At 43.6% G+C, this 10,474-nt stretch overlaps 1 protein-coding gene across 2 annotated transcripts; it reads right to left on the bottom strand.

Annotated features, from left to right (window-relative positions):
- Positions 1-501: 501 nt before the first annotated feature.
- LOC106604331 (histidine protein methyltransferase 1 homolog) lies at positions 502-10,473 on the bottom strand. 2 transcript variants are annotated; one of them, XM_045718814.2, is made up of 3 exons: positions 10,241-10,430; positions 9,140-9,431; positions 502-2,221 (listed from the first exon to the last, which is right to left on the bottom strand). In XM_045718814.2, the coding sequence occupies exons 1-3, from the start codon at positions 10,252-10,254 to the stop codon at positions 1,199-1,201; spliced, it is 1,329 nt and encodes a 442-aa protein (XP_045574770.1). In that variant the 5' UTR covers positions 10,255-10,430; the 3' UTR covers positions 502-1,198. The 2 variants fall into 2 exon arrangements, with proteins under 2 accessions (XP_045574770.1, XP_014054346.1); XM_014198871.3 differs by lacking the exon at positions 9,140-9,431 and having other exon boundaries at positions 10,241-10,473.
- Between the last annotated feature and the right edge of the window lies 1 nt (position 10,474).

The following is a 10,474-nucleotide window of genomic DNA, read 5'->3' as shown; positions in this document are numbered from 1 at the left end:
TGCATCTATCTTTGATAACATTAGATTAAAGACGTTACAAAGTGTATACAAAATAATATGGATGGGCAACAAAATGTGAAAGGTTGAATTAGGAGACAGAAACCACATAAAGCCCCACTGCAAAATAGATGTGCTACACTACAGTGACGCCGGACTCCACTTTCAGACCTCGTCCTTGGCCAGATGGGATAAGTCGCAATTGACATTTTGCGGCGGACTTCAGAAACAAGTCTAGCTTTCATGGTGCTATTTGAACACTTCGGGAATCACCTGCAAAGGTCACTGAGCCCATTTCCTTTCCTCCTCCCTACCCCCTATAAAGACCTTTATTTCCCTTCCACTTTTCTCCTGCACTAGCTCTTTTCTAAATAAATAAAGCGAGAGAGGTATGTGAACAAAGGGTAAATTTGACATGAACCGGTATCTTCTTTAGGGTATTATATTGTGCCTACTTCAACTACCACTTATGACCCTACAATCAAAAATGAAGACAAACTCAGCTTTTCTTTATAGTGTATTACAAACATACACATAACAAATGGAAACTGAGTTGAAGACATTTTCACGTTAACATTAAGTACGGTACAGAAACTTCTACAGTATGTAGAACACAAGAAGCAATGTCCTGTTAAAAGCCGACCTGCACCAAATACACTTGCCAAAATACTTTGAAATACTTTAGGTACGCTTGATATTGGCCTAGTTTGCACACTGCCATGGAAACAATGGAATAGTGCCACGGTAATGGAATATCTGCTCATCTCCTCAATCTTCTTTATCAGACTTCTGCTTCTTTCCCTCCATCAGTGCAGCTATCCTGTTGTCCTCTTCAACTGGCACATATTCAAACTCCTCCATAATCTGCCTTCTTTTTGTGAAGCACATCAACAGTATTTGACATACAAGGTTTTACCACCAAGGTAAAAAAAAGCCAGACTGACATACCTACAGTAAGTCTTAAATATTCTATGTCTTTTCATTATCTATCAAACAATCAAACATACGGTCATTTTAATTATGTGGACGTCCTTTTTCTTTGTCCCAATTGACACACAGGTGATCTTTATAGGAAAAAGTATATTTGAAACTGATTGAAGTTAGCACACCTTAGGTAGCATAGAAGTTCCAGGTGCATTGAGTACAAATTAATTTGAAAAATATGATATTTTTTAGTTCTTTGAAACTACAAAGTAAAAAGTCAAGACTTGTTTGTTGTTTTGAAGTGCATGGCCACAACATGTCTCTGTAGCCCCTGGTCCACGACCCACAGTTTCTCCATATCAAACACTCCCTTGTCCTCTATAAACTGTTCAAATAGATGCAGCCCACCCCCCACCCCAAAGTAGTGGGCCTTGGTGGCCAGGTAGACCACTCCCCTCGGGGCCAACAGTCTGTGGAGGGTGTCGTGAAGAGCTGAGTAGTACGCCGTGTTGTAGATGGTCTCTGAGGTGAAGATGATGTCATATTTAGGGAACAGGTCTTCCTTGAGGACCAGCGCTAGGAACGTTATCCAGTCGCCCGAGAAGAAACGACAGCAGGTCAGCTTCGTATGCTGGGATGGGTCCAGGGCTTGCCTCTTGGGCGACGGGCTGCCATACTCTCCCTCTTTTTTCTGCTCATTCTTCTTCTCCTCATCTGACTTTGCCTCTTCATCCTTTTTCACCTTGTCCTCTTCTATAATTGTCTCATCGTCCTCCTCCTGCAGCCCCCGTTTCTTTCCCTTTCTCCCCTTCTCTTCTTCCTCCTCCCCTTCCACCTGACAGTTGAGCAGTGCGTTAGGCAGTGTGAGCTGTTCTATAACAGTACTATTATAGTCCTGGAAGTGGACCTGACTTGCTCCGCTCTTCAGCGCCAGTAGGCCCAGCAGTCCAGCACCACAGCCCAAATCCAGAACCATCTTCCCCCCGAACGTCTCCCCCTCTCTCTCTAGCAGCTCCAGGAGGTCATAGGTACACTCCCACACCTTCAACCCTCCCTCGTACACCCCGGAGATGAGGTCTGAGCTCTGGGCGGCGGTCCGCGACAGGATCCTCTCGTTGTCATCTCGCTCGCTGGCCGTCCGCTCGAACACAGACTCATTCAGGAAGTGGAGGGGTGGAAGCGTTCCTATGGTAACAGTCTCAGAGACAGCATCGTTGAGGAGAAAGTGGGGATCTGCAGGGGGATGGTGTTCAACAGCTGCTTTGACAGTTTCTGCTGGAGTGGTGTTGTTGCCGGGCACCTGTTGATTACACACAGGTAAAAGATGCCCATTGTCATGTACAATGCAAAGTACAATCTGCATGCATACACAAGTGTTGTAACTGTTGTCTCCTGGTAGTCAACTACATACACATGAATTGAATGGACATAGTGGGAAGAAAAAGTATGTGAACCCTTTAGAATGATGTGGATTTCTGCATAAATTGGTCATAACATATCCGATCTCCATCTAAGTCACAACTATAGACAAAACACAGTCTGCTTAAACTAATGCACAAACAATTATGTTTCATGTCTTTATTGAACACACCGTGTAAACATTCACAGTGCAGGGTAGAAAAAGTATGTGAACCCTTGGATTTAAGAACAGGTTGACCCTCCTTTGGCAGCAATAACCTCAACCAAATGTTTTCTGTAGTTTTCTGGATCAGACCTGCACAACGGTCAGGAGTAATTTTGGACCATTCCTCTTTACAAAACTTTCAGTTCAGCAATATTCTTGGGATATCTGGTGTGTACCGCTCTCTTGAGGTCATGCCAATCGGGTTGAGGTCAAGACTAACTGGGCCACTCGAGAAGGCATATTTTCTTCAATTCAAGCCATTCTGTTGTTGATTTACTTCTGTCTTTTGGGTTGTTGTCCTGTTGCGTCGCCTAACTTCTGTTGAGCTTCAGTTGGCAGACAGACATTTTGCAGGAGAATGTTAGGCTAAACTGCAATGATAGCAAGTTGTCCAGGCCCGAGGCAGCAAAGCAGCCCCAAACCATGATGCTCAATTTCTCTTACCCTGTACTGACTTTGAGCTACTTCTGTAATCCTTTCCAGATTTATGCAAGGTAACCATTCCTAATCTTAGGTCTTCTGAGATCTCTTTTGTTCAAGGCATGGTTCACATCAGGCAATGCTTCTTGTGAATAGCACTCAAATTTTGGGAGTTTTTTTTGGGAGTCAGGGCAGCTCTAACCAAAAAAAACCCCAATTAGCCTAGGGGTTCACATACTTTTCCCAACCTACACTGTGAATGTTTAAATTATGTACTCAATATAGACAAGAAATATACAATCATTTGTGTTATTAGTTTAAGCACACCTTTTGTCTATTGTTGTGATTTAAATGAAGATCAGATCAAGTTTTATGTCAAATTCGGCCCCCTCTCCTTCCAGTTCTCTGCTGCCAATGACTGGAACGAACTACAAAAATCTCTGAAACTGGAAACACTTATCTCCCTCACTAGCTTTAACCTCTTCGCTATAGGGGGCAGTATTTTTATGGCCGGATGAAAAACGTACCCAAATTAAACGGCCTACTTCTCGGGCCCAGAGTCAAATATTTGCATATTATTAGTAGATATTGATAGAAAACACTCTGAAGTTTCTAAAACTGTTTGAATGGTGTCTGTGAGTATAACAGAACTCATATAGCAGGCAACAACCTGAGAAAATTCCAAGCAGGAAGTGGCCTGTCTGAGAATTTGTAGTTCTTTTGATTCTCTATCGAAACTACAGTATCTGTGGGGTTACGTAGCACTTTCTAAGGCTTCCATTGGCCCTCTAAAGCCTTCAGAAAGCGGATTGAGGCGTCTCCTGTCTCTGGGCAGAGTATAGTAGCGCAGTTTCTCAGTGGTCTGCCTGGTGACAAAGAGATTGGATATGCGCGTTCACAAGACCACGCTGTTTTTTCTTTTCCTCTTTGAATGAATACACAATTGTCCAGTTGGAATATTATCACTATTTTACGAGAAAAATACCATAAAAATTGATTTTAAACAGCGTTTGACATGCTTCTAAGTACGGTAATGGAACATTTAGAATTGTTTTGTCTCGATATGCGATCGCGCGTTACCCTTTGGATAGTGACCTGAACGCACGAACAAAACGGAGGTAATTTGGACATAACTATGGATTATTTGGAAAAACAACAACATTTCTTGTGGAAGTATCAGTCCTGGGAGTGCATTCTGACGAAGATCAGCAAAGGTAATAACATTTTTCTAATACTAATTCTGAGTTTAGTGTGCCCCGAAGTTGGCGGGTGTCAAAATAGCTAGCCGTGATGGCTGAGCTATGTACTCAGAATATTGCAAAATGTGCTTTCGCCGAAAAGCTATTTTAAAATCTGACATAGCGATTGCATAAAGGGGTTCTGTATCTATAATTCTTAAAATAATTATGTATTTTGTCAACGTTTATGATGAGTAATTTAGTAAATTCACCGGAAGTTTTGGGTGGGAATGCATGTTCTGAACATCACATGCCAATGTAAAAAGCTGTTTTTTGATATAAATATGAACTTGATTGAACAAAACATGCATGTATTGTATAACATAATGTCCTAGGAGTGTCATCTGATGAAGATCAAAGGTTAGTGCTTCATTTAGCTGTGTTTTGGGTTTTTGTGACATATATGCTTGCTTGTAAAATGGCTGTGTGATTATTTTTGGCTATGTACTCTCCTAACATAATCTAATGTTTTGCTTTCGCTGTAAAGCCTTTTTGAAATCGGACAGTGTGGTTAGATTAACAAGAGTCTTATCTTTAAAATGGTGTAAAATAGTAAAATAGAAATGATTGCATTTGAGGTTTTTGTATTTTGCGCCACGCTCTTCCATTGGATATTGGCGAAATGAAATGTATGCATTCACTACTGTAAGTCGCTCTGGATAAGAGCATCTGCTAAATGACTAAAATGTAAAAATGTAAGTTAAACACCAGCTGTCAGAGCAGCTCACAGATCACTGCACCTCTACATAGCCCATCTATAATTTAGCCCAAACAACTACCTCTTCCCCTACTGTATTTATTTAGCTCCTTTGCACCCCATTATTTCAACTTTGCACTTTCTTCCACTGCAAATCTACCATTCCAGTGTTTTACTTGCTATATTGTATGTACTTCGCCACCATGGCCTTTTTTTGCCTTTACCTGTTTGCCGTTGCCTTTTTTTGCCCTTACTTATCTCACATCATTTGCTCACATTGTATATAGACTTATTTTTCTACTGTATGTTTGTTTTACTCAATGTGTAACTCTGTGTTGTATGTGTCAAACTGCTTTGCTTTATCTTGGCCAGGTCGCAATTGTAAATGAGAACTTGTTCTCAACTTGCCTACCTGGTTAAATAAAGGTGAAATACATTTTAAAAATAATTTATGCAGAAATCCAGGTAAATCCAAAGGGTTCACATACTTTTTCTTGCCACTGTGGAAGCACAAGCAAAGATGCCTAATGTCATGAAGGACACAGAATAACACAGACTCCCTCTTGTGGTTGGGCTGCACACTGTCCCAGTATCTGTGTGTTAGAGATGTTGAGGAGTATGACGCATCTCGTCTCTAACACCCAGGAAGCTCAGATTCAAACTTCCATTAGACAGCTCTGCAATCATTGTCAACATATGTTTGTTACTCACAAAATATGGTGCGTCGTTGTGCAACTATCTTCATCTACTACCGTTAGGGCTGATATGGACTTCCAAAATAAAATTCTAAATAAACATGTACAAGCAACCCAAAAACGGTGTCTTTGGCACCTGCAATGTATTGAGCTGTTGTAGACTTTCGACCTGTGCGTGGCAGTAATGAAGGTGCCGAAGAGGCATTTTTTTCAGTTGCTTGTACATTTTTATTTAGACCTTTTTGGGAAGTACATAACGAAAGTTCATATTAGCACAACTCCATAGTTTTTGGAAGTACATCGCCAAACACAACACTTGCAGAGCTGTCTAATGGGAGTTTGAATAAGATTTTTTTTTAAATTATTGGTTAAAATAAAAAAATAAAAATAGGCCGAGAATATATCAGGCTTTTATTGGTCTTTTCTAGTCTATTGGCCCTGCCAATATTCCCGCTAAATAGCAAAGCTGCTGCTATGCTAGCCGCCACTCATGCCTGAGCCACGAGCACTGCACAATGCCGTGGAATGTCTAGCTGGGAAAATCAGCAGCAGCAAGCTAGCTCATTATCCAACTGAAATAGAAATTAATGGATTTGGATGAATTGACAGTGACCAAAATTGAACTCCTGTTGCAAATATTAGTTTAGTTAATTCACTAATAATAAGGCTTGCGTCGACATGCATGCAATGAGCAAGGTAGCTAAGCAGATATCGTAATCTTTCTAACAGATCACATAGCTAAACTAATCCTTTCATCTGTGGTGTTAGCTAGCTATACATTTATCCTATCCGTAAATTGACAGCTGATGATTGTCTTGACAGGGAAAGGAGGAAGCGTTTTAAAACACCTATATACAAAAAAGGTTGGCAATAGGTTTAGCTACAGTGGCTTCACACCCCTTGACGTTTTTCACAGAGTTGTGTTAAAGTTTGCTTAAAATGGATGTCCTTTTTTTGTCAACAATATACACAAAATACTCTGTCAGTGGAATAAAAATTTGAACATTTGTAAAAAAAAAAGTAAAATGATTATATCTTGATTAGATAAGTACACTGCTCAAAAAAATAAAGGGAACACTTAAACAACACATCCTAGATCTGAATGAAAGAAATAATCTTATTAAATACTTTTTTCTTTACATAGTTGAATGTGCTGACAACAAAATCACACAAAAATAATCAATGGAAATCCAATTTATCAACCCATGGAGGTCTGGATTTGGAGTCACACTCAAAATTAAAGTGGAAAACCACACTACAGGCTGATCCAACTTTGATGTAATGTCCTTAAAACAAGTCAAAATGAGGCTCAGTAGTGTGTGTGGCCTCCACGTGCCTGTATGACCTCCCTACAATGCCTGGGCATGCTCCTGATGAGGTGGCGGATGGTCTCCTGAGGGATGTCCTCCCAAACCTGGACTAAAGCATCCGCCAACTCCTGGACAATCTGTGGTGCAACGTGGCGTCGGTGGATGGAGCGAGACATGATGTCCCAGATGTGCTCAATTGGATTCAGGTCTGGGGAACGGGCGGGCCAGTCCATAGCATCAATGCCTTCCTCTTGCAGGAACTGCTGACACACTCCAGCCACATGAGGTCTAGCATTGTCTTGCATTAGGAGGAACCCAGGGCCAACCGCACCAGCATATGGTCTCACAAGGGGTCTGAGGATCTCATCTCGGTACCTAATGGCATTCAGGCTACCTCTGGCGAGCACATGGAGGGCTGTGCGGCCCCCCAAAGAAATGCCACCCCACACCATGACTGACCCACCGCCAAACCGGTCATGCTGGAGGATGTTGCAGGCAGCAGAACGTTCTCCATGGCATCTCCAGACTCTGTCACGTCTGTCACGTGCTCAGTGTGAACCTGCTTTCATCTGTGAAGAGCACAGGGCGCCAGTGGAGTCTGTTTCTGACCGTTTGAGCAGACACATGCACATTTGTGGCCTGCTGGAGGACATTTTGCAGGGCTCTGGCAGTGCTCCTCCTGCTCCTCCTTGCACAAAGGCGGAGGTAGCGGTCCTGCTGCTGGGTTGTTGCCCTCCTACGGCCTCCTCCACGTCTCCTGATGTACTGGCCTGTCTCCTGGTAGCGCCTCCATGCTCTGGACACTACGCTGACAGACACAGCAAACCTTCTTGCCACAGCTCGCATTGATGTGCCATCCTGGATGAGCTGCACTACCTGAGCCACTTGTGTGGGTTGTAGACACCGTCTCATGCTACCACTAGAGTGAAAGCACCGCCAGCATTCAAAAGTGACCAAAACATCAGCCAGGAAGCATAGGAACTGAGAAGTGGTCTGTGGTCACCCCTGCAAAACCACTCCTTTATTGGGGGTGTCTTGCTTATTGCCTATAATTTCCACCTGTTGTCTATTCCATTTGCACAACAGCATGTGAAATGTATTGTCAATCAGTGTTGCTTCCTAAGTGGACAGTTTGATTTCACAGAAGTGTGATTGACTTGGAGTTACATTGTGTTGTTTAAGTGTTCCCTTTATTTTTTTGAGCAGTATATTTAACCCCAAGTCACCTTTGGCAGCAATTACAGCTGAGAGTCTTTCTGCCTAAGTCTCTAAGAGCTTCCACACCTGGATTGTGCAACATTTGCCCATTATTCTTTTCAAAATTCTTCAAACTCTGTCAAATTGGTTGTTGATAACTTCTAGGTTTTGCCATTGATTTAAGTCAAAACTAACTTGATCACTAAGGAACATTCAGTCTTCTTGATAAGCAACTCCAGTGTAGATTTGGCCTTGTGTTCAGACTGTCCGCAATAGGCGTTTATCGTCGAAGGAATGAGCGTTACACCAAGGCCTGTACTCTGGAGCGGGATCGATTTGGAGGTGGAGGGTCCGTCATGGTCTGGGGCGGTGTATCACAGCATCGTCGGACTGAGCTTGTTATTATTATAGGCAATCTCAACGCTGTGCGTTACAGCGAAGACATCCTCCTCCCCCATGTGGTACCCTTCCTGCAGGCTCATCTTGACATGACAATGCCACCAGCCATAGTGCTCGCTCTGTGCATGATTTCCTGTAGGCCTCCCTCCCCAGACAAGCTGGAGATGCCTCTCCCCACTTCGTAGGGCATGAGCCAGATCCATGCAATGCCCCATCACTGCGGGGCCAATGGGTTTTGTCTCCGCCTCAAGTCTAGTGAGCGTAGAGGAGACCTCCCCACCTACAATGTGTGGGGCTGGCGAGCGCCGTAGCTGGGGTGATCCGCGAGAAGGGCCCGGCACGCGTTCCAGAGTTGCCGCCGCCAATCACCGGACCCAAACCCCCACCGGTCCACCTTTGGCCCGCCGACGGACACCACCCTGACGAAACCCCACACGCAGCCCCTTGCAAGAGAGACCGCGAGATGGGCCACACAACAAACTTCCAATGGTGGTGCGAGGAGGGCAACGGAGCGACTGCTCCCTAGGCCGCGACTCGAGCCCAGCCCCGCCCTCGCACCCCAGCCTGACCGACCCAGCCCTTAGAGCCAATCCTTATCCCGAAGTTACGGATCTTTTATGCCAACTTCCCTTACCTACATTGTTATAACATGCCAGAGGCTGTTCACCTTGGAGACCTGCTGCGGATATGGGTACGGCGCGAGAATTACACCCTCTCCCCTGGATTTTCAAGGACCAGGGAGAGCTCACCGGACACCGCAATGCTTTCCAGGGCTTGGGCCCCTTTCTCAGGGCGAACCCATTCCAGGGTGCCCTGCCCTTCACAAAGAATAGAGTACTCTCCCCGGGGCTCCCGCCAGCTTCGCCGGGATCGGTCGCGTTACCGTACTGGATGCTTCGCGGCGCCTGTCTCCGCCAGTCCACGGACATTCTGAAAGTCAGTAGGTCACATTAACAAGGAGCTATTGAAATGTGAAAGTTTACACAATTCATGTAAAAGCGAGAGATGAAAATGGACAAACTAAAGGGTGTGCAATATAGAAAGGTAGTCAGTGGACATTCTGGACCTTGTTTGAGTCCAGTAGGCCACATGACCAAGGAGCTATTGACATTTTTAAATTTAGAAAAATTCATGTAAAATCGTATGAGATGAAAATGGACAAACTAAAGGGTGTGCAATGTGTAGGCCCACTGAGTGTACATTCTGAACCTTGTTTTGAAGTCAGGTCACATGACGTAGGAGCTATTGAAATTAAATATTTAAAAAAGTGTGTGCAATGTGTGTATGCCATCGGGTTAGCTAGAACCAGTTTTGAAAGTTTTAGGAGTAATGGTTAAAGAGCTATTGAAATTTGAAAAAATTTATTTGTCACTATGTTGTCGGTCCCTAACTGCTGTTGGTGGACGTAAGGAAAACTACAGGTGAATATCTGTAGAATATCCCCCCTGAATCTGTCTTTACCTCTGGCGTTTATAGTTATGTTGCTCTAATTTATTGTTATAGTTCTCATACTTGGTGTGGATGGCCCTTAACGCAGATACAGGGGCAGCTGCACACCATCCATTTTAAACAAAAATATAAAGCCAGGGTTACTTCTACTTCATAAATTATATTCAGTTCCATTTAATTAAGGTAGCAGGAATTCTGCTCTTAGGTAACAGCCCAAAAAGCCTGGGAAATTCTTTGGGACCTCATAACTAAGGTTGTAGTGGCTCGAGCTAGCTAGCTCTGTTACTCACAGGTTTGGCTGCATAGTCCTGCTTTCCAGTTTGTGGTTTACTTTCTTCACCTTGTTGCCCCTTTGTCGTTAACTCCACATCAAAGTTGAAACTGAACGACATAGTTCTGACGAAGCAGTGTATCTAACTAGTATAGCGACAAAAAGGCAGGGAATCAATTCAGTAACCTACATCAACTACACGCGGACTGGAAGGAAAAGGAGTTCGCTAAATACCCAGAACACCTTGCAGCAC

This window comes from Salmo salar, chromosome 01 (genome assembly GCF_965601325.2).
Source record: "Salmo salar chromosome 01, fSalSal1, whole genome shotgun sequence".
Classification (NCBI taxonomy): Eukaryota; Metazoa; Chordata; class Actinopteri; order Salmoniformes; family Salmonidae; genus Salmo; species Salmo salar.
The sequence above is the reverse complement of the archived record's forward strand: the minus strand, read 5'-3'. Positions and strand labels throughout refer to the sequence as shown.

Excerpts from the sequence above, each read along its gene's own strand:
- LOC106604331 (XM_045718814.2), bottom strand. Across the intron at positions 2,222-9,139 it reads CTCTGGCATGTTATAACAAT|GTGCCCGGCAACAACACCAC; the intron begins GTAGGTAAGGGA and ends TGTAATCAACAG.